At 65.5% G+C, this 22,863-nt stretch overlaps 1 protein-coding gene across 3 annotated transcripts in view; it reads left to right on the forward strand.

Moving 5' to 3' along the window:
- The first annotated feature begins 822 nt into the window (after positions 1 to 822).
- SRC (SRC proto-oncogene, non-receptor tyrosine kinase) overlaps positions 823 to 22,863 on the forward strand; it is a 42,881-nt gene continuing 20,840 nt past the window's right edge. For 2 of the 3 annotated variants that reach the window (XM_067307881.1, XM_067307879.1), the window contains exons 1-4: positions 885 to 893; positions 17,165 to 17,229; positions 21,728 to 21,977; positions 22,275 to 22,374. In XM_067307881.1, coding sequence (XP_067163982.1) covers positions 21,737 to 21,977; positions 22,275 to 22,374 — 341 coding nt within the window. In that variant the 5' untranslated portion in view covers positions 885 to 893; positions 17,165 to 17,229; positions 21,728 to 21,736. Of the gene's footprint in view, positions 894 to 17,164; positions 17,230 to 21,727; positions 21,978 to 22,274; positions 22,375 to 22,863 lie in introns of all 3 variants that reach the window. The other variant, XM_067307880.1, reaches the window with a different exon arrangement.

A 22,863-nucleotide genomic window follows, 5' to 3' on the forward strand; every position in this document is an offset into this window, starting at 1 on the left:
CAACTTTTAAAATATCAGGAACGCAGATTTCAGCCTTGCTGGTATTGCTAGGTGTGTCTGCCGAGGATGAAGGTACGGGGACTTAGCTGCAAGTGCAGAGTCTGTGACAAAATAGGTTCGCTCCCTGCTATTTGCTGTGTGCTAGAATTGCATAATAAAGTGAACAGAAAATAGCCAGATTTTAACCATTCTGAAAATCACTTCTCTCTTCTGCTCAGTTTTGGTTTCCAGGTAATGCAACAGCCCTGCCAGCTGCGCGGGCCGAGGCAGCCTGAAGGGCGATGGGGAGAGCCAAGGCGAAGCCCACCGCCGCCCCTCGCCCTCCGTCCCGGCCTCTCGGCCCCGGGGCCGCCCCCCCCCCGGCGGGGCTGCCCCCCCCCCCGGCCTGGGCACGGCCCGTCGGGGGCCCCGGGGACACCGCTGCCGCCGTCCCTGGCGCGCCCGGCGGCTTCCCGGGGCGGGCGCCCGGCAGCGGCGCCCCCCCGCCCGCTCCGCGCCCGCGGAGCCCGGCTGCCCGGAGCCTTCGCCCTTAAAAAAAAAAACCCGAGGGGAGGGGCTGCTGCTTTTTTTTTTCCCTATAAGCCGTTTCCGGTTTGCTGCCATATTCCTCTTTTTTTTTTTTTTTTTTCCCCTGTGGGTTTCTCCCCCCCCACCCGAGAAGGGGTGAGCGGGGGCGGGCGAGGGAGCAGCGCGCCGGATCCGCGGCGCTCCGCGATGCTGCCGGCGGCGCAGCCCTGAGCGCCCGGCTCGGCTCGGCTCGGCTCGGCTCGGCTCGGCTCGGCGCGGCGCGGGGCTGCGGCGGCGGCGGCGGCGGCCCGGGCAGCAGCGCGGCGGCGGCGGGTGGCGGCCGCGCCCCCGGCGCGGAGACAAAGCGGGGCCGCGCACACGCGGAGGTGAGCGGGCGGCGGCGGGCGGCGGCGGGCGGATGTGCGGTCTGGCCGGAGGTGCCCGCGCTCCAGCGGGGCGGCTGTGGGGCTGGCCGGGATGCTCGCGGGCCGGCGGGCGGCGCTGGGGCCGGCTGGGCATGGCCGGGGCCGGCGGGGCGGCTGCGGGTCTGTGCAGGGCCGGCGGGGCGGCCGCGGGTCCGGCTGGGGCTAGCCCGCTCCGAGGGGGCGGCCGTGGGGTCCAGGCGAGCGGCACCGCCTGCCCGCGCTGCCCTTTGTTGTGTTTGGGGGCTGCGGGGCCCCCCGGGAGCGCGGGGCGGGGAGAGCCGGGCTGTATGTAGGCCAGGACATGAAATATTCATTGCCCCCCTGCTTCGATGTCTCCTGATCCACTTCCCTTGTAGCGTTTGTTCCCCGGTAATTCTGGGGGTCACGTCCGGCCCCGATGGACCCAGAGGGCCCTGTTAGGCCGGGCTGCTTTCGGTGCCCCTTTCCGCCGGGCTGCCGGCGATCAGCCTGGTAGGAAGCTGCAGGGCCCTGGATTGCCCGGCTGAAGCTTTATGCAGCCTGGAAGCTCCCCCGTTGCAGCCGGGGCAAAACAGCCCCACGCGTGTCTGCGAGCGGCTGCACTGCTGCGTCCCCGCCGTCTCCGTGACAGCCCCTGGCGCCACGGGGAAGCGCCGTGGTCCCCGGGTGCCTGAGCCGAGCGGGGCTCGGGGTGGGCTCTCCTCCTTGCCTTGCTGCCGCCGTCGCGGAGAGATGCTCAGGAGCTCCGTGGGCTGTGCTGCCGGCGCTGCGGGGCCGCCGTGGGATGTGGGGCGCTCGCACGGGCCGGCTGCAGGGTGACCTGTGCAGTGGGGGACCGCGGCGTGCGGGGTGTGCGGGTGCTGCCATGGGGCTGAAGGAGGATGCGGCGCATCCGGGCGCTGACCGTGGCGTGCTCGTGTCTGGTACCGAACAGGGTCTCGGAGAAGTTTTGTGCAGCCTCCTGCTGGAAACGAATGCGTTTCTGCTGTGTTGCTCCGTGCATTTTGCCGGCCCTGTGCCTTGTGCTCTTCCCCCATCACCCTGCCCTTCTCCTGCCTCGTCCCCTCTGCCCTGGTGCGCCAGGGCTCAGCCCTGCTGCGTTGGAGGGGATGTGACCGTGGGTCCCAGCGCTGGCCCCCTCCCTCCATTGCTGCAAGAAGTCTGTGGGCTTTAGGGCGTTCGAGGGCGCTCCTGCTGGGTGTCGTTACCCGTTCTTGCGGTCGTCCCTGAGGTCCCATCTCTGTGCGCCACGCGAGCTGTGGCTCTTGCCTGGGGATGGTGCCGCCTGTGCGGCGGGGAAAGGGCCAGGAAAGCACGCGTTCAGCGGCGCTGTGTGCAAGCCGGGCTGCGCGAGCGTGGCAGGGAAAGGCTGGATTTTCTTTCTTTCTTTTTTTTTTCCCCTCCTCCCACCCTGGTGCTCCCCAGAGGAGAAGGTGCAGAACAGGCAGGAAGCTGAAGTGTTCTGTGCAGCTCTTCTCTAATCCGATGAGATGCCCGATGCCCGATGAGGCGGCAGTGCCCGGCGCTGGGCGTGCGTACCAGGTCATGGCAAACCCTCCCAGGGTCCAGCGTTTGATTTTGGGAAAGCCGTTTGTCTCTGCCACGCTCGGTGTTCCCCATGCGACTGTACGAGCGCCAAAGCCCCCATGTAGGACGTGTGACGGGCTCAGTCCTGGGCTGGCTGCGCTCTCCCCGGGAGGCGTAAGGACCGCAGACGGCTTTGCCAGTGCGTGTCCCCCTGCCAAAGACGTGGCGGGGACGCGCAGAGCATGGGGACTTCAGCAGTCCTGCGCTTCAGAGCACTCGGGGTTTTGTTGTTTATGCTGGGGCTGCCGCGGCGCTGTTGGGGCAGAGCCGTCGGGCAGAGCGGCTGGTCCTTGGCTGCTCGGCGGGTCTGTCCTGGAGCCACTTGTTCAACGTCAGTTTATGCTGGCTCAGGATCTGGCCCGTGAAATACCCGTAGCGGTTTGGGATCTCCGAGGTCAGGCTTGCGTGCTTCCTCCCGAGGGAGCTGCCTCTGCCGTCATGAGCTAGGTAACGCTCGTTCTTCAGAGGAGGGCACCTCTGCTTAAAATACAGGGGTCAGTGTCCAGTCCCAGGTTTTGACCAGGAATACGAGAGCAGAGCTGGTCCTTGCACCTCACAGTCAGTAGCTTTGCTGAAACGCAGCCTGATGATTTGGGAGCCTGGGTTATTTACGGGCTGACACAGTAGCTCAGGGAAGTCCAATGTTCCCTGTCTAGATCGTTAGTGGCCTTGCAGCGCTCCCTGTGTGATGGAGATGCTCTAACGATATCTCTGCCCTGTAACGATTTTGTCCCGGAGTGATGGAAAATCATCTAGGTACTGTGGGGAGGGAGAAAGGAGCATCCAAGTGCCAAGCTAGAGAGCCAGGAGATGGAAGATGAAAGGCAAGAGCTGTGGTTTGTAGCGACCAAAGTACGGGGAGGCTCTGCTGGGAGGATGGGAAGCTCCTTTGCTGCCTCTGTGCCGTGGAGGGGACATCAGCAGCCACGCAGCCTCCCCGAGGCGGGGCCGGGGGGTATCGATGCACTCTGGACCCCCCAAGGGTTTCTTTTCAAACAGAGTGGGTTCTCTGTGCGTCCCTGCGTGCACTTTGGGGGAAGCAGCGTCTGTTTGCTGGGTGCACCAGGGCGAGGAGGGGCTGGACGGGGCCGCGGTGCTCTTGCGCATCTGAAACCACGTCGGTCCTTCCTGCTGCGCTGGCTGCTCTGCTGAGATGTTGCCTTTCCCTGCGACTCTCCCTGTGCCGGCCCTGGCTCCCTGTGGCAGTTGCCTTCATGGGTGGTGTGAGGGGGTTCACCCAGCCTGGCTGGTCCCTCTGAGTGTCGCTTTGCAGGTTCGGCAGCGCCGCAGTGCCGGGAAGGAAAGCTGCCGTGTGGCACTGAGGTGGCCCGAGCCACTTCTGCTCCCGAGACAGGTGGTGGTGCGGGCTGGGGACACTGCCCCATCCCTGGGCCCCGGTCCGGTGGGAGACACCGCTGATAACAGGATTAAGTCTGGCCTTTGAAGTCACTCAACTCTTACCTAATGACACTTGAAGGACTTGGCCCATAATGTCTCATTTTAATGACCAACAGATGCGTGTAGCGAGAAAAAAGGTTGGAGCAAGCCCTGGGCTGAAGCAAACAACTTCGGCTCCGTAATCCTTTAGTCGGTGTTTCCTTGCAGCATGTTTAAGGCAAAAAAAAATAAAAGAGCATCACTTCTATAAAGTGCCGTGTTCTTGGCATCACTAGGGGAAACTTGAAAGACTATCTAAAGCTCTATTGTTTCCTGTACTGTCTATTTTGCAGCTTGGTTTCTAACTTGTTTCTTTATCTCTCGGAACAATTTCCCATATGACCTCACTTCCTCAGCACTTCGCGTCTCGTTGCGGAGCCCGGCTGGAAATTCGTCCAGTGCAAACGGCTTTGGCCGGTGTGAAACGGCCGGGGCAGAGCGCCCGCGCTCCCCTCCGCCCTTGGCTTGCAGGAGGAGCGCGTGTGCCCGGCCGTGGGCTGCGCTGCTCTGCCCGGGAGCCGTTCCTTTAATTCAATGCCCTAAAACCAGCTTAAATCTCCTTGCGTGGAAATAACCATCCCTGTAATGCTCTTCATGTGACTCGGGCTCGGACTGTCAGTGTTTCCGTTCTAGCGTAGTCCTGTTTTCTAAGGCTTGTAACTCCGGGTCGTGGGGAATGATTCCCTCTGGGCTCGCGTTTTGCCGAAGTCTCCGACTACGAGCAAAAACGTGGAATGTGTTGTAGCGCTATTTTAAAGCAAACTTCAGGAAAAAAGTAATGACTTTGGTGTTTGATATTTTAAGCTGGCAGCGAGCCATGAGATAGTTGGCTGTGTAGTCCGCTTAGGAGAGAAGAGTAAGTAATTGAGTGAGTGCGGCTAAATCGGAGTTGGCTTGAGCCCGCGTTCGAGTCCGCCCGGTCCTCGACTTGGCGCCGCGCTGGCGCGGATGCCCGGGGGCGCAAGGCCCCCAACGGGCCTGGGTGCAAAGGGAACCGGTGCTGCCCTGCACGTGCCTCTGTTCAAAGCGCGACTTGAAAATAAAGCCCTGAAACAGGCACAAGCACGATTCGAACGTGGGCCGGGGACCCAGGAGCTGCAGATCTGCACCTTGCACTGATTCCCCTCGAGGCTACGTATATCCTCGCTGTCCTCCGCTTCCCGCCGGGAAGGGAGGGCCGCGCGGAGCCGGGAAGCGTGTGCGGGCCGTGCCGGGGGCTGGCTGTGCCTGCCGGCGCCGCGTTCCCGGAGCGTGTCTCACATCCTGGGGGAGATCGGGCGGTTCGTGTCTCGGCGCGGGGCTGTGGCCCGGGGGACGCTGCGCTGGGGGCAGGGCAAGGGGCAGCGCCGGGGCCGGGCTGCGAGCGGCCGCTCCGGGCTGCGGCGCCTGCGACGGCGTCGGCTCCGGGGCTCTGGCTCAGCTGTGTCGCCCCGGGGTGCATCGCCGCTCCTCGGGGCTTGGGGCGTCAGTGAGGACCCCAAAAAAGGCCCCGGTAAAGGCAGTGCTGTGCTCAGGAGCGGGACAGCCCCTGGGAAGAGCAGCGCAGCGGGAGCGGGAGTGCTGCCGGGGGCACGGGGAGGACGAATCCTGGGAAAGGGATGCCCAGTCCGCGATTATTATTATTATTATTATTATTTTTTGAGACCTTAAAGAAATCTGCCTGTGGGCCTGAGCTGCCCAGCCGCAGGCTGCCGTGCTTTCACGGGGAGCGGGGACAAGCAGCCAAAATACCCGCAGCCTCGTACGAGCGGTCCGAGAGCTTCTCGGGGCTGCTCCAGGGTGGGAGATTTGGATGGAGGGGAGGAAGATGAGGAGGCACGACAGCGCGAGTTGCACCCCGCCCTAGTGTTGTCCCGTGTGCACATAGTCTCTCTGCAGCCGTCCCCACGGCCACCGCTCAGCACCCCACGCCCCCCTGGTGGGGTCTGAGCCCTGCCTGGGCACCAGCCGCCGGCTCGCGGCCGAGAGCAGGCGGGGGGCGTTCGGCTGGGCTCGACCCGCGTGGCGGCGGCAGCGGCGAGGGGCTCGCAGCGGGGGGCTCGTGGCGGGGAGCAGCCGCGGCGCGGGGCGGGCTGTGCCGTGCCGTGCCGTGCCGTGCTGTGCCGTGCCGTGCCGGCGCTCTGCCGGCGGGTGACTCAGGCGGGCTCGTGACTTGTGCTGGGCCGTGCTTCCTTCCCCGCGCCCCGCTGCCCGGCGAGGCCGGCTCCGAGCTTCCCGGCCCCTGCCTGACCCGTTATGGTCTCGCTCGTGCGATTGAAAAATTTATTTATTTATTTATTTTTTTCGCTGGCAGGGAGCCGGCCGTGTTATCCGTGGCTGGCCAGAGGAAAACCTGACTGCGCGCTGCTAAAATAGCTCCCACCCTGCGTGGCTGTTTCCATCCTTTCGGCAGGGCTCCGCGCTCGCGTCCGCGGCGCCAAGGGCCAGGGCTCCGTCTCGGAGGTTGGGAAGGGCAGAGCCCTCTGGACGCTCGGCAGTTGTGGGCTGAGCCACCGAAAACCCTGGGTGAAACCCCGGGAAAAGAGGGTGAAAACGCACCAGCGTGTTAACCCTTGCAGCACTGGAGACCTGGATTCAAACAGGATCCAAAGTGACACGAGTTGAGCCTCTCCTGAGCCACGTGCCGCCTTCCCATGAAGGGTCACCAGTGCGGCGCTGGCCAGGTCTGGGGAGGGGTGCAGGGGGAGGTGGGTGCTGATCGCGGGTGCCAGCAAGGGTGCAAGCTGTTCATTGGAAAAGCTAAACCTCCTGCTGGGTTTAGGGTCTCGAGAAGGATGAAAGGTAGGAGAGGACGTTTCAGCTGCTTTGGGTGGGCAGTGATTTGGGTGGTCTTTCCACTCTGTTAGTGCTAAGCTGTGCCGGGGAAATGGCAGCTGGGTACGGCGCTGTGTGCCTCCAAGGTCTCCGAATAAAAGCAGCCCGGGTCGGTCCCTGTGCCTGGGAGCTGCTCGTGTGGCCGATTTATCAGATCGTAAAACCGCCCCCCCTTGGAGCCCGTCCGAGCAGAAGTGCAGGGTTGTAGCTGCAGCCCTTCGGGTCCGGGTTTTGCTGCTCCGCGACGTGCTTGCTTCCCCCTCTGATGAGACGGTTCGACGTGCCTCAGTTTCCCCTCGGCCCGTTTGGTCGTCGCCGGCGGGTGCCGTCAGCGGATGTGGTGGGGTGCCCGTGGGCCGCGCGGGGGGAACGCTGTGCCGTATCACGGGCTGGGGTCCGGCCGGCGCGGTGTGGAAGGCGTCAGGTCCGCTGGGTGACTGGGGGGCCGAAATGTCCTGGGGGGAGCGTGGGAGAACTGAGCGCCCGTGAACTCCTCGGAGGGCCCAGGAGTACGGAGGGACCGTTCAGAGCCCTGAGCGTTTGCGCTGATAAGCCAAGTCCTCCTCGCTGGGACAGCAGCTCATGGGGAGCACTGGCCGGCGACACGGCTTCGTCTCGTGATGGGGGATTTGGAGCCCCGCGGAGAAACTTGGATCTGGAGCAGAGCCGAGGGGCGTTGGGCGCTGACATCCGACTAGAAATCCTCAGGCCGTGCCGGGGCCGCAGGAAGGGTCGCGTCCATGCTGGGCACGAGGCTCAGCTGAGCATTGCTGCCAGCCGGGCAGGAGCCCGCAGCAGCGCCCACGGCCGAGCGAGGCTCCGGCGGCTCCTCGCCAGGCACCTTCACGCGCGCAGCTGTGCTTCGGAGGCTCCCGAGGAGACGGAAGCCGCTCAGCCGGGTTCCTCGGCGCTGCCGCTCCCTGGCGAGGCGTCTGCCTCGGTTTCCCCCTCTTGCACCCCTCCTTGGCAGACCCAGTTGCACCGTTTCACCGTTTGCCGGCCGAGGCCGCCCAGCGCCGCGCGCTCCCCGTGGACCAAGCTCTGATCCGGGCAGGGCAAATACAAGCCGCGCTCCGGGCAGCGGTGCAGCCTTCCTCCCCGGCCCCGGTGTTTTGGTGCTTGGCTTCTCCCTCCCCGGGCCGCCGCCGCCTGGCGCGCGCGGGGGAGGAAGCGGCCCGTCACCCCTGCGCGGAGGCGACGGCCCGTCTCCGAGCGGAGGCTCAGCGCGCGTGAGATAAGTCTCTGCCCGGCCCCGGATGAAACCAGCCCTCGCCGCCGCACCGCGCCGCGGTTTCGCGCTGCCGCTGGGCCACGGGGCCCCGCTGAGCGGGCGAGACGGGGCGGCAGCAGCTGGGCCCCGCAGGCGGCCGTGGGGCCGGGATGCTCACAGCGAACATCCCGGGGCGGAAACGCGCTCTCGGGAACTTCTGCTAAAAGAGCTTTGGGCGCTGCGGGCCCTTTGGGCGCGCGGGCTGCGGCCAGCGTGAGACGCGGCGCGACGGGCGGGCGCCCCGCAGCTCTGCGCACGGCGCTGCGCTTGGCCGCCGGGGAGGGAGCAGAGGCTGCGGCCCCGCGGCTGGGGGTCTGACCGGAGGGAGGGCCGGTCCCTGCCTCTGCCCCCGGCGCGCTGCGGCCCGGAGCGGTCGTCCCCGCTCCCGCGAGGTAGGGGTGGACAAGGCCTGGGGAGCGCCGGAAAGGGACGGGATGGCTCGGCTCTGTTTCCTGGGGGTGCCGGTCGCGGCCGCCGTGCCCCACAGCCACCTCCGTCCCTCCTGCACTGCTCGCGGCCCGGCTCCGGGCTCGGTGAGCCGCTGCGGCCGGGAGCTGCGCGGAGCCGAGGTCTCCCCTCCCGGAGCGGCAGGAACGAGAGACACTAACTCAGCGTTTTTCTTTGTTTTTCGTCTGCTCGGGCCGCTGATAGCTAGCGCTGTCGGTAGCTGCACCTTGTGCCCGTCTCATCTCCCAGGCGTCTCCGAGCGGAGCTGCCGAGCGCCCTGGCCGCCCCGGGAACGGCCGGGCTGGCTCGGGGCAGTCGAGTGCAGCTCGTTTGGGGTGCGGCGCCGTCTCGGCCCGTCCCGTCTTCTCGGTGTGCCCCCCGGCCGCCGTGCTGGGCTTCCCTGGCGGGTCCTGAGCCGCTTGTGGTGGCAAGGAGATCGCCAGAGGGATGGGAGCGGGCAGGGAGACGGCGATCCGCCAGGATCCCGCTGCTCACCCGGGCGCCTTGCCCGCCTCCAGGTGCCGGCGGTGGAGAGCCGGAGGCCGGCGCTGGCGGCTGCCCGTGCTGGCGGCAGGGGCCGGCCCCGACCTGCCCTTGCTGCCCACGGCACACGCATGGCCAGCGGGGGCTGGCGAGGCTCATGGCGTGGGAGCAGCGTGCCGAAACCGGGCGAGAGCCCGCTCGGGATGAGGGGGCAAATACCTCCCCTGCACGTTCTTTGCTAAGAGCAGCTTTCCCGCGTCTTGCTGCACGTTGGAGGGTCTTGGGAGGCGATACCTGTGCCCGGGGAGGAGTCACCCCGGGGTCTGTGGCACCCTTCGGGGGGCTGCATCCCCCCGTGCCGCCATCCGGGGGGGCATCGTGGAGCCCGGGGGAGCTGCTCTCCCGCTGGACTGGATGGGCTGGTTTTTCCGAAGGTGGAAATGTTTCCGCAGTGACGCCAGCGCGGCCAGGGATGGTTGCAACTTGCTCGTATCTGGAGATTTGCTGTTTCTTACGTGCCCTCGCCCCTTCCTCCCCCTGCCCCGAGGGATTTAACGCGTGGCTGAGCCGGGATCCTCGCCCGGGGCTCCCAGGTCCGACGGTGTGAAATCACCGCCTGGCGTGTCATCCCCGGGGCCGCGGCGGGAGCAGGTAGACGGCCCCACTCTGCCGGCGCGGGTGCAGCCGGCCGTGAGTCACATCCGCGTTTCGCTCCCAGCGCGCCCGCCTGCCGGAGCGTGGCTCCGGGGCTGTGCTCAGCCGGACCCGGGGCTGGTCTCCGCTTCCCGAAAGCAGAAGCAAGCTCAGCTTTCTGCTGCCCTGCTGGAGCCGAAAACAGGCCGGCGCTGGAAGAGGCGTTGCAGAAATAGGGAACAGAAATCCGCGCCGCCCCGGCATGGGGAAGAGGCCAAGCTGTGTCATGGTGTTTCCACATGTGTCACTACCTGCAGCGTGGCTCGGACCCGCTTCCCGGTACTTCTCCTGGAGCTTTCTGAGGGCACAGGAACGGTGTTAAGTCGATGGGGCTGAAAGAAACTGGAGAATTGGGTGGCAATGAACATGCCCTGGGTCTAATATTAAAAATGTACATTGGGGGGGACCAAACCCCTCGCCAGGGCCTGGGCGGGAGGAATTTGGGGGGAAGCATCGTGCGGTGGTTTGAGGCAGCCCTGGTGGCAGGGAGATCTGCTCCTAGTGTGGCTGTCCCGGGCTGGCAGGCGCTCCGCACGCTTGGAAGTTTTTATTTTCCCTTTACCTCTCTCTGACTGTGCCGGACTTGGCAGGAGGAGAACGGTGCCCTCCTCGCTTGTCTGGGAGAAACTCCCTGCGGGTTAACGCGCGCCAGCAGCTTTGCGTGCAGTTGGGAAGCATCTATTTGACCTGGCTTTGCCCTCCTAGGGATCTGGAGCGCCAGGCTGAGTTAGGCTGGGAAGGACCTCTAGACATCTCCGGGGTGACCCCAGCTCCAAGCAGGTTGCTCAGGTCCCATCAAATTTGGTGCATCTCCAAGGTCGGGGCTGACCGCGCCGTGCACGGGAGCTGTGGGCCTGGCGCTCGGCTCGGCGTTCCCGCCGGCGGATCGAAGCTCAGCGTGCCAGGAGGGAGGAGGGAGCCCCCGTCCTCGTCCTTGTAATCTTCTGCAGTAGACAAGGGGAAAGGCGGCCGCGTTGTGCAGCCCTCGGCGCGCCGAGGCGCCCCAGATCGCTCCCAGCGGGGCTCCCCCGCGGCGCTGGGCTTCGGGGGCCCCCGCGGCCGGGGCGGCAGAGGCGCAGGGGCTCGGCAGGGCTCGCCGGCTCCGCGGCAGCTCCGCGGCTTTTTGTCACGGCTGCTGAGCAGCGTGCATCACCGGGGGCGCAGAGCCGGGGCCGCGGGAGCAGCTCCCTGCACCGGCTGCGGGGTCAGGCCGCCCCGCCGTCTGCCCGGCCCTGCGCCGCCTGGGTACCCGGGGGGCCGCGGGGTCGGGGCAGGCGTTTCGCTCCCTCGCTCTTCCCGGAGAGCGATGTTAGTCATGCCTGCGGGTCGCTTTGATGTTGTACCCGGGCTCCCAGCTGCGGAAGGAGTTTGAAAACAGGTTGCTCGTGTTGGTAAAGGGAAAACACGAAAGAACAAAGTGGAAGGCGTTTCCTCCCTGAGAGTAAAGGCCAACGTGGGACGAACCGAGGTGGCACGGGGCCGGTGCCGCGGGGACGTCTCGCAGCGGCCCTCGTCTTTGCACGGTGCATTCAGTCCATTCGGGCAAGGCCGGGTCGGAAAGGCGGTGAGTCTCGTGTCCGGGTGCGTGACACGCCGGGAGCCAGGGTGGCTTTCGGTGCCATCACGGGGGCTGCAAGCCGGGCTTGGCGGGTGCCGGCTGGGACGCTCCCCAGAGCGGGCGGCTGCGAGCTCCCTCCGGAGACCCCCACGCCCCTCGGCAGCTCCTTCTCGGCAGTTTCCGGGGGGCTTTGGGTGTCCAGTGCTTTACCGGCTCCCAAGGATGGGGTGTGCTTTGGCTCTGGGAATTGCGACGGTTCAGCGCAGGCTCCGGAGCCTGCGCCGGGGTATCCGGCCTCGCGCAGTCCCGAGGCTGCTGTGCCTGGATGGCGGGAGCGCGGCCGTGGCCAGCGGCCAGGGCTCTCCCGTCCCTCGTGTCCCTGCTGGCTCCGTAACGTCGCCCAAGGGGCCGCGCGATGGGGTTACAGCCCGAGCCTGCGTTTCTTCCAACAACAGCTAGTTTTCCGCCCTCGATGGCTGAGAACTGGAACGCGTGAGGTGCCACGGATCTCGCCTGCTCCGGGAAGCCGATCTGTTATTTTTCCCAGATAAAGCTTGACACTTTTTCTTGCCAACCTCAAGCAAGACTGTGCTGGGGAGCGTCCGCCGCCGGGTTCTCTGTGCCCTCTCCCGGCCGGCCTGGGGGAGCGCGGGGGCCCGGGCACCCGCCGCCACCGGCTGCTCGTGCAGTGGTGCGGGAAACCGGCCGCCGGGGCAGTCGCTTCCCGGCCGCCCCGAGGAGCCCGGGAAGGGCCGTGGGGGCTGCCGAGGGCGGCACGTGCTCCCACAGCGATGGGAGCACGGATCGGCACAGGTTTCCGTGGGCACTTTTGGTGTTTGCTGGGTGCCCGGTCGGAGAAGCAGCCCAAAGCTGCTGTTGTGCTTCCTGCGCGTTTGTTTTGGTCTTTCAGCTCCGTGTTTTGACGCCTCCTTTCCGAGGCGTTTGGGGCTGCTGCCGGCTGCGACTCTTCGCCCCTGCTTGGGGGAAGCAAATTTCAGCTGTTAATTGAGTTATCCTTTCCCCTCCCGTGACCTGCTGGCCCCTGCCAGGTTTGCCTACGGAGCTTTAATTAAGACGGTTTTAAATTTAACAGGAGTTGACGGGAGCAGGCAGGAGGGGCCGGTCCGTAGCCGGAGCGGAGGGCAGCGCACAGCCTGCTCCGCCGCCCGCCGCCATGCGCTGCCTTCATCTTTGGAGAGTTTTCCGTCGGCTGGGGAGAGGCAGAGGAGGGAAGCTGGGCGTCCGCGGACGGAGCGAAGTGGGGCACAGGCACCGTGCCGCTCCCCAGCTGCTTTGGGAGCCGGAGGCCTCCGTCTGCCTCTCGCTCCAGCTCAGGGAGCCGAGGGATTCAGGGAGCATCTCTGCTTTTGTCTTAAAATCCAGGCTGCAGGGAGAAGCAGGTTTCCCTGCGGAGGAGAAGGGCGGATGCAGGGGGCCTTGGCGGCCGGCGCCCCGCGGGGAAGGGATCTGCCGGCGGTGTTCTGAAACGCCCGACCCCGCTTTTGCATCTCCCTCCTTCCTGCCGGCGCCTGGGAGCCGCTACGGCCGGGGCAGAAAGGCGCCTCCGCGCGTTCCCTCTGCCGGGACCGGCCTTTCCCACGGCAGGCACCGCCTTATCCTGGTGGGAGAGAGGCTTTCCCAAACGGAGGGGCCGGGCTGCCCCTCGCACCTCTGCGGAGGGCGACGTGGCGGCTGGCACCGTGCGCCCGCCGGCCTCCCACGCGAGCGCTCGGCCTTCTAGCAGCGCGCGCGCAGTTAGGCGTTCTCTGCGCGTCGTGCGCGAGCCCCGCCGGGCTGTGCCCCCCCCCCCCCCCCCCCGGCGTCCCGGCCGCTGGAAGGGCACCCGCCGTGTGTCTGGGGCGAGGGACGGACGGGCCGGGTCAGGGCGGCCGCCCCCTCCGGGTTTCGCCGGTCCCGGCGCCCGTTGCCTCGCGCTGGGCTCCGCGTCCCCGGGCTGCGCCGCCCCTGCCGCCGTCCCGCGAGCCTCGTTTGTCAGTCTGGCGTGAGACAGGCGCCGCTATCAATCTCGCTGCGGCTCTGCGGAGCGCCGAAGCCGGCAGGGGAGAGGGGGAGAGCCGGCTCCCTTCGCCCGCCCCTGCGGTCGTGGGGTTTTTGCTTGGGAGGACTAAAATGAGGCGGAGGTGGAGGTGCTCCTAGCAGGCCTTGCTGCTCAGAGAGGCCTCTCCGGGCCGGCACGGTGGCCCTCACGGCGCAGGTTGTCCCTCTGTCTTGCAGAGCCCCCAGCCCCGTCTGCCGGAGGTGCAGCTGGGCACCCGTCAGGGTCTGCAGCAGCCCCAAGGACCGAGGCTTTTGCCGGAGATTCCTCCCTCCCCGGGGCTCATTTGTCTGGTTCCTGGCCCCGGAGCGCCGCAGCGTTTCCCAAGGCTGCTGCTTCTGGCTTACAGAAGCCAGCAAAACGTGGCGTCTCTGTGTTTTGTCTGCTCCCAATCAGCGTCTTTTGTTAGTGTCTTTGAAAAAAAGATAAGATCGCTTCCCTCGCGGCTGCCAGACCCGCTATCGTGCGTGGCTTTTACAACTCCCTTTGTATCCTTGAGCGATCCGGTGCGGAGGAAAACAGCCTGTCTGGAGGAGACGGATTTGCTTGAAAGCAGCTGCTCTCCGCCGCCTTGCCTTTCCGAGAGCATCTCTGCCGGCAGGGAGACAGGGAAGAGGGCTGATCCTCCACCACTTCCCAGCTCGCCGGTTAGTTTTTCTTTTTTACGGGATGCCTGATCGCATCCCCTTCGCTCCCGCCTGCCCAGGCCTGGCTCAGCGGGATGCTCTCGGCTCCTGAGCTCCTCCACGGTGCAGAGAGCAAAGGGCTGTGAGCGTGCACAGGGCTCAGCTTGGCCGCCCCGGTTGTTCCCTGCTCCCTTCCCGGGGCAGGAGGAGGCTTTGGGGACGGCGGGAGGGGGCCCGCGCTCACCGGGGTGCTGCAGTGGGTACGGCGGGCCGGGACAAGTGCTGGGAGCGGGCTGGAGCGGGGACGAAACGGGGGTGCCCTGGGGACGCTGGTGTCCAAGGAATGGGGCCACGTGGCCTTCCCGGACTCGGCCGGTGTTTTCCCGCCTGGCAGCGCTTTGCTTCCGCTCCACCGTCCCCAAGCCCGCTGGGACGCCCGGCCCCACAGCTCTCCCGGGCTGCCGCGGCGGGGGAGGAAGGGCAAACCTCCGCCGTGGGGGCCGCGAGCGGAATCCCCCAGCTGAGCGTGCTTCGGTTTCCATCGCTTCTTGAGAGCGGAGGGAGGGGGCGGCCTCTCGCTGAGGCCTCCCTCGCTCCCGCTCCCCGGGGCAGGGACCGCGCGCCCCCGCTCAGCCCTGGCACCCTGCCCTCGGCGCTCGTCCGAGCGCTGCCGCCGCTCGGGGCGGGCAGGTGGGGCCCGGGAAGAAAAGGCAGCGCTGAGCGTGCCCTGCGGGCCCTAGGGATGCTCCGCTCCCGTCCTGCCCGCCGGCGCGGGAAGCGGCCCTGCTCTGCTGGGATTTGGGAGCGAGGGGAGCTGGAGGAGCGGATGCGTGGGGAGATGCTCGGACGGGAGCGCTGGCAAAGCGTGCCTGTGCTGCTCGGCCCTGCCGGCCGTCACCGCGTGCCTTCCCGGCGCGAGCCCGTCTCCGGCAGTGCACAAGCTGAGGTTGCAGCTCCGCTGCTGCCCGGGCTGCACGGTTTTGGTCAGGTCGCTGCGGTGCCTCACGTCGTCCTGTTCACGCAGGAGGAGATGGCGTTGGGCTCTTGGAAGCGGGGTTTTGTCCCTGCAGCGGTGACAGCCCCGACCGCTGCGCTGGCTCCAGTAAGCCCGAGGACGCCGCAGCTTCTCTGGGTGCCCTGGGCAGGATGGTGCTGGGGCACGTGCCGCCTTGGCCAGGGCTGCTGCTGTTTTGCCAGCAAATGCAAAATGCTGAGAGCGCGGCACGGACGTTGGCGTTGCAAACCAAGCCTGGAAGCTGCTGGAGGATTTGTTGGACTTCCCCTTCCCCGTCAGCATCACATCTTTCAGCTCGCAGACTTCCGACATGCGGCTGACCTCCTGCAGAGGCGTATTTTGGGGGGTTTCGGTGGGGGTTTTTTTGGGTCCTGTTTTGTCTAAATGTGGATGTGGCCTCGGCAGCAGCGCGGTGAGCTCGGCGGCGGGCGGAGGAGAGGACGAGGGTGGTGCCCCCGCAGGGAGCTCGGGGAGGGGGGGGGACGCTGCGTGTGACGCCCGGCTGGGCCGGCCACCCGGCGGGGCTTTCCCCTGCAGGGTTTTGTCTTCGGACTGATCAACCGTCCAGCGTAACGCGCAGAGCAAACCCGGCCGGGAGTCTCGCTCGTGCCGCCCCCGGGAGAGGAGCCGCGGCGGTGCCGCTCGCACACGCGCCGCGCGCCGCAGCCTTATTTGTATGTGCTGCGGGCTCGAGTTGAGACTGCAGCTTCCCCCACCTTCCATCCCGCTGCGCAATTAGCGCCGGCGCCTGGTAGTCAAGTACAAATTACAAACCATTCAGGTCTTCAAGAGCTGTCAATCAGCTGCTGCTTGTTATCCCAATCAAACGCACTAAAAATAGGGACAAAACTTCTTAGCGGGGGGAAGGGAAGGGTGCCGAACCGAACCCGCGCCGTGGCACGTCCCCTGCGTGTTCAGCGCCGCCCACGGCGCCCACCCGGCGAGAGCGAAGCGGGGCGGCTCGACCGCCTCGTGCAGACCCCGGGAGCGTTTGCTTTTTGGTGTCCGCCCTGTGCCCCAGAACTTATAAAGTAGCAAGGCGGGAGTCTCCGCTGCGCGGCTTTGGGCCGCGATGCTGTTAGCTCCCGAGCCGAGCAGGTGGGGCGGGGGCAGCCCGCGGTGCTCGGGAGCAGCAGCTCCTGCTCTTTTGCTCCCGTTTCTTTCCAAACCCTCCCGTCCCTGCACCTTTGCCGGCGGGAGCTCGTACACGAAGGTGGGAGGCTGTCGCCGGTCTCTCTTCCAGGCTTGCTGTGTGCAGGGTTAAATACGGCACAGTAAAAACACCCGCGGCTGGTGTCTGCGAGGGCACCTGCCTCTGGGAGCATCTAAGGTGCTGCCTGCCCTGTCGGCATCTGTCTTGGGTGCGTTTTGTGCCTGGGTGAAACGGGGAACCTTGGCTCTGGCCTTTGTGCACGGCACGGTCCCGCGGGGATGCTGCGGGGGTCCCGGCCAGGCTGCGCGTTCGGCCGGGACAGACTCGCGCTCCGTTTTGCAAGGGGGGAGCGTTGTCTGCCGCTGGGGGCCGTCGGCGCCGGGCGGTGCCGCGGCCGCTGTGCCTCGCACCGAGAGGGCTTGTGCTCCTGGCGCAGCCTCAGCGCTCACTAGCCACCTTCCCATCTGCACGAGTGGGGCTGGTTGGAAGGAGATTTCGTTTTCAGCGGGAGAGTGGGAGAAAAGGGGCAGTTTTTTAGTGTTTCACAGCAGAATGCGGAATCGGAGATTGTGAAGGTGGTGGCCAAGCCTGGCGAGGTCCCTGGCCACCTCGTGCCTTTCCCTGCGCCGGTTTTGACCCCCCAAGCTCTGCCCTGAACTACCATTTCAGAGAAATAGCACTTCTTTTTAACTCTTTTGAAAATTTTGGTAAAAACTTGCTTTTCTGGCTGAATCTGGGCTTGAGCAGTGTGAATTGCTCCAAGTATCCCTTACGCAGTAGCACATCTGTGGCGTTGGGGATGGGGAAGACGACTCATGTCCCCAGTGACAAGGTCCCCGTTGGCGGCAGTGCGTCACCACGACCGGTCCCGACCGTCCCAAAGCGGAGCGGCGGGGCTGGGAACACCTCGTGCCAGAGCAGCAGCGAGTCTGGAGCAACTGGCTTTGCTTCTGCCTTCTGGGAAGCAACTGCAAAAATCCCTGGGCGGGCTGGGGTGCCCGCGGGGCCGGCGGTGCTCCCAGGAGCCGCGCTGTAACTGCTGCTCACGGGGGCTCGGGGCCGGTGGAGGCCAGTGTCCAGTGGGCCGGGACTGACCTTCCCCTCTGTCCCGCAGGCTGCTGCAGGAGCGGAGCAGACGTTGCTGGCAGCCCCTTCCCATCCCGCGGCCGCAGGGAGCAGGTAAGGCATCTCCGAGCCCCCGGGGAAGGGGCATCAAACCGCTTGGTTGAACGAGCCTGTCCATAAGGCAAAACCTGGGCAGCCGCGGGCAGAGTACAGGGCCAGCGACCGGTGCTGCCGGGAGCCTGTGTCACCAGCAAGGGCAAACGGCAGAGCTCCGGCTTTGCTTTTCCCACCTCCTGGTGCATCCAGGAGCTGGCAGCTGCCTGCGATCCCGCCTCATGGCACGGCTGACCGGTGGGGTCAGAGCTGAGGCCTCGCAACTCATCACCGAGGTGGTTGGCAAACCGTCCCTTGCCCTGACCCCCCGAGCGGAAACGACAGGCGCTCCTGCAGGCTGCGACGCGCCTGGTGTGCTAATCCCGCCCGCGGAAGAGCCGGCCTTATTGCGCCGCGCCGCGCCGCACTGGTCGGAGGCGAGCGCGAGGAATGCTGGCCGCGCTCCAGCCCGCCACGCTTCGCCTCGCTCCGCGCCGCAGGAATTCCCGGCACGCCTGGGCGCCGGCGGAGCAGGTGGGCCGGGGGCTGGCGAAAAGCCAGGGAGCGGCAAATGCGCCGCGCGGGAAGGGGCCGCCCTGGCGTCGGGGCCGGGCTGGTCTCCGCTGCCTGCGACCCGCTCGTGGGCCCGACGGCCCCGCGCACACATCCGCCGTGGCTGCTGCGGCGCCTGGGGTTTGTGCCGGGCGGCTGCCGCAAGGCCGCGGGCTCCGCAGGGAGCCGATCGCCGCCTGCCCTGCCGCTTCCAGGGCTGCTTTGCTTTGCCCCTGGTCGCTCCCGCTGGAAACGCGGCAGCGTGCTCAGCGAGATGAGCAGGGATGCGGCCGCAGAGCAGGGGCGGCCGCCGAGAGCGAGCGAGCGAGCGGGCAGCGCCGTCGCCTGCTGTGCCGTCTGGCCCCCGGCTCCCGCGGGCCCTTGGCGCGGATCCGCGCTGGGTCCCCGGAGACCTCTGCGCGCGGCACATTGCTGCCGCCGTCATTAATAACGCCTTTGCCGGCGCCTCCCCTTGCGTCGCTGCCAGTTCCTCCGTGGGAGGAGCGAATAGGCACCGACCCCGGCGGGCGCTGTTTTCGGGAGGGAAGGGGAAGGCGATCTCCTTGCAAGGCTCTTTCGCACTTTGAAGCTCAGGGCTGCGGGGGACATCTCGTGTCCCCCTCCCCGTGCGCAGGCGGCAAACGCCCCGTGGCTGGGCGAGCGGCACGGCTTTCCCGGGTGGCACCTCGCCGGCGTGCAGCGCCCAGGCAAGCGGAGGCCGTGGCGGGCGTCCCGGGGTGCGCCATGGGGCAACCGCCGGAGGGACGTGCGCGCCGGCAGGGATGAAGCCACGTGTTCACCTCGGCTGAATTGCTCCAGGGGCTCCGAGGACATGGCAGCGTGGACAACACAAGCCTGTCGGGGCCTCTGGGTGCGTTTTGGGGTTGCCAGCCTAGGTTTTGCGCTAGCCAAAGTGAAACAAGTACGGGTAGGCGTTTAGGTGCAAACCAGTTTGCAATGTAAAAACACGCGGTGATGCCGGCTGCTTTTGCAATGCAAAAACGCGTGGTGATGCTTGTGGCTTTTTCAATGCAAAAACACAGAGTGATGCTCGTGGCTTTTGACCCGTGTCCTTGAGGACTGCAGGCTGGTGGTGCCCTGTGTTGACACGGTCCCCAGTCGTCGTGGCTGGCGTGGATGACCTTTCTGTGCTCTGCTTCTATTTAATGTCTAGGCGTTTTAGCTATTTTAGAGTCCTTTGATTTTTCTCAGCACACTGAAAAACCAGTTGTTCAGCCAAGCTGTCCCCGGGTGCCCGGGCCGGCAGCCACGTGGGCGGCTTTCGCTGGGCGCTGCTCGTCCTGCCGTCCCGCGAGGGGGTTTCCGACCGGTGGCACCCAAGGCACTGCGCCAGTCCATCCTTCCACCTTGTGCATGGCAGAGCCGTAAGGGTGGTCTCATGGGGCACGTGGTCTTGCGGGGAACCTCTGGTCCCTCTTGTGCCGGGAGCCCGGACGCGCTCCCCTTCCAAGGCTTTCGTGCCTCCGGAGACCGAGTTTGGGGCTGGTGGGACTCGCTCACTTCAGCAACCCGTGGGGCAGGAGCCGGGGCTGTTTGCCCTCTTCTGCTGCCGCGCTCCGGCCAGAGACCGTCTGGGAGGCAAAACCGCTGCAGGGCCTCGCTTAGCCGATTAAACCCAAAGTCCTGGAAATCACAGTTGCCCTCTTCCCCCAAGCGGAGGAGCCGGCGGTGGCGGCGGGAGGCAGCGTCTCCCCTCTCAGGGCGCTGCCGGGGCCGATCCTGGGTCTTTTCCTGCTTGGGGAAGTGCCACTGCTAGGGGAAACTCTGAGCCGCAGCTGGCGCGCGTTGTTCACGGTCGCGTGGGCAGTCACGAGCCGCGCGGCGGCCGCCAGCCTTCCCGGGGCACCGCGCGCTCCCTGCTCCTCCGCCGCGCCGCAGCCTGGGGTGGGGGACGCGGGGACGGGAGCCGCTGGCAGGGAGCGGCGCCGAGGTGAGCGAAAGGCTCGGCTGAAGGACGCGAGGAAGGGGAGACCGGCTTTTTCCATCTTGTGTTATGGGCGGGGGGCTCTTCCCTGTTGTTTCCAAGTACCTGCTTTTCCCCCAAATTCTGCTTTGGAGACTTGTGCGCCCGGGTTTTGAGAGCACGGTTATTTGCGGGGCAGACCCGCTCCCCTGCTCCTCGGGGCTGCCTCCGGGCTGCTTCGGGACAATTTGTGAGCCCAGGGCTTTTATTTCGCGTTCCTGTCCCGCCTTGCACCGGGGCCCTCGAAGCCTTTGGGTCGGCCTGAGCTCCCGTCGCAAGCTGGGTTGGAAAAGCATCTGTTTGGGGAGGCTGATCCCTTGCAAACCCTCGCATCCAGCTCGCCCTCCGAGCGTGCCCTGGAGGTGTCTGCTGCCGCCTCTGCTCTTCGCCCCGTTGTCCTCTTGTATTAAAGACATTCTCCCTGTTTTTCTCCCCCTCCCTTTTCCATCCTGCCGTGCGTGATCTAGCCTAAATATTTCCTTCCATAGCTTCAGGACACTGCTGTGTATCCTGCCATCTTTGGAGACTGCGAATAATTCCCTTCCTTCATTTATATCATTACCTTGAAGGTATTTATAGAGCGTGATCTTGAGTGGAAAGGAAGGCATGACTATATATAAAGCAGAGATCCCTTGGTCTTTAGCTGCTGACTGCCTTAAACTGCTCACGGCTGAAACTTTTCTCATGCTCGCTGTTTCTGAGAGCTTCATCTGCTGCACGTTTTGGACTTCACAGAAACATCCTCAGCGTCTAAATCCCCTCCCTGAGAAAGGAGAGGATGGGGCAGCTCTGGATAGTCTCAGTTTCTGCTCTCGGAGCAATCCAAACTCATGAGTGTTGGTCTGGGTCTTCCTCCTCCTGCCCATGCCTAAGTGCCCCGGTAGGAGCCGTTGGGTGTAAGGACCGTGACGGCAGGCAGCTCCGGTGGGACCGGCGCCGTGGTCCCACGTGGGCGCCCGGCTGCTGGGCTGCAGCGCGCAGCACTTGCAGCACGCGGGCTGCTTCGCCGCAGCTGCGACCCCGCTGCAAAATGTGCTGGTTCAGTGCCGGGGGTGCGAGGGAGGCACGCGGGAAAGGCTCCGGACTGGCACCAGCGGCGGCCCCGCGGCTCTGCCATCCAGCCGCGTCTCCGTCTCGCGAGCCCCGAGCCGGCGGCGGGCGCTGGGCTGGGCTGTGCCCCCAGGCAGCGGTGCCGCTGCCATCATGGAGCGGTCGAGCCGCCCCGCAGCGCTGCTGTCGCCCCGTGGGGCCCCGCGTGTCGGACCGGCACGCGCGCCGCGCACGGACCCCTTGCACGGGGGCGGGAGGCGCTGGAGGAGCCGCGAGGGTGCACCGGGAAGAGAAAACCCGGCCCTGCGAATTCCTCGCGTGCTGGAGGGACAAGGGAGCCCCGGGGCTTGGCTGCTGCGCGCACTGATGCCCAGGACCCTTCGGCTTTGGAGTTGGCCTGCTGAAGGGCCCTAGGGCTTCGGGAGGGGGCATCTGTGCTGTCATCCTGGTCACTGTATTTCATCTCCCTACTCCACTCCCTTGAGGCCTGAGACCCGCTCCAGAGTGCCGGACGCAGATCCCAGCTCTGCGGCTGCGCTGGGCTCCGCTCTTGTTGCCCGGTTTGCTGCCTGGGAAGGGCACGGGCTCGACATTATTCGCTCCATTATATTGCTTCCCGTGTGCTTCCCGCCGGTACTTGCCTTATCGCTCGCTGAGCGCGTTGCGTCCGTTCCACTTCTAGCGAGCCTTGCGCTAGCTAATACGGAGATGCGGGAGGTGGCTTGAATTTAACCAAGTGGCGATGTTATCCCAGGGCAAGGGCAGGACATCCAGACTTTCCGGCAGCTGATGCTTGAAAAGACTGCGGCGATTTTGTTTCGTTTCCTAGTGGGCAGGCGTCTGTTGCACAAGCCTTAGGAAACAGCCTTTTTAAAAAAAAAAAAAAAAAAAAAAAAAAAGACGCTTTTGCATGTGCGCACTGGTCTCTTTTAGCCCGGCACCATGGGCAGCAGCAAGAGCAAGCCCAAAGACGCCAGCCAGCGGCGGCGCAGCCTGGAGCCCACGGAGAACGCCCACCACGGAGGCTACCCGGCCTCCCAGACGCCCAGCAAGACTGCCGCTCCCGACACCCATCGCACGCCCAGCCGCACCTTCGGGACCATGGCTGCGGAGTCCAAGCTCTTTGGGGGCTTCAACACCTCCGACACCGTCACGTCGCCGCAGCGCTCCGGGGCTCTGGCAGGTCAGTGTGCTGTTGGGGCGCTCCAAGAGCAGAGGGGTGCTTTGGGGATTAGTGGTTGGGTTTGCATGGATTTGGTTTGTGATGGTGTGACCTCCTCCTTTTGAAGGACACTGCCTTTGAACTAGAGAGGGTGCTTGATAAAAGAGCAGATCTGGTTCCTATCTGCTGGTTGAGGATAGTGGGAGAGGAGGACCCAAAGCGAGGGCTGCCCCTGACCCTCGTCCGCCCTCTTGGCATGGCTGCAGCAAGCACCATGCCATGGGGAGTGTGGTCCTCTTGAGCTTGTGTCTGTCGCAGGTGGAGTCACCACCTTCGTGGCCCTCTACGATTACGAGTCCCGGACGGAAACGGACTTGTCCTTCAAGAAAGGAGAACGTCTCCAAATTGTCAACAACACGTAAGTGCCCCTCCTAAGTGTCCCACGCTGGTGTGGGTGAGCTGGTGCCTTCCCCTCTCTCGGGGACTGATGCCACTCAGGGTCCCCATCTCGGGGAACCTTGCTGGCTCTCCTACCCCTGCAGAGTTTAGAGGGGATCAAAGGAGTCAATGAGCCCCAGAGCTTTCGTGATGGATACCCCATGCCGTCCCTGCATGTGAAGAGCCTTCTCCGGTATCAGAGCTGCTCTCTCCCTCATGCCCAGGCTTGAGGCCAGGGTGGTGCTCAGATGACGAGGGCTGTGAACCAGCAGCGAGTGTGTCCCTAGCTCTGGGATGGGGCACAAAGTAGCGGGGGGGGAAAGCCCAGAAGCGAAATGGGGAGGAAAGCTTCAAAGAGCCTCAAACGCAAACAGCACCTCCTGTTAGGGTTCATGCTGATGCACTGAGCTGGGGCGCCCCGGAAGCTGTGACTTGTCCAGGTTGTTCAGGTGCTCGGGCTGCTCATTTT

Source organism: Apteryx mantelli, chromosome 18 (assembly GCF_036417845.1).
Source record: "Apteryx mantelli isolate bAptMan1 chromosome 18, bAptMan1.hap1, whole genome shotgun sequence".
NCBI classification, from domain to species: Eukaryota; Metazoa; Chordata; class Aves; order Apterygiformes; family Apterygidae; genus Apteryx; species Apteryx mantelli.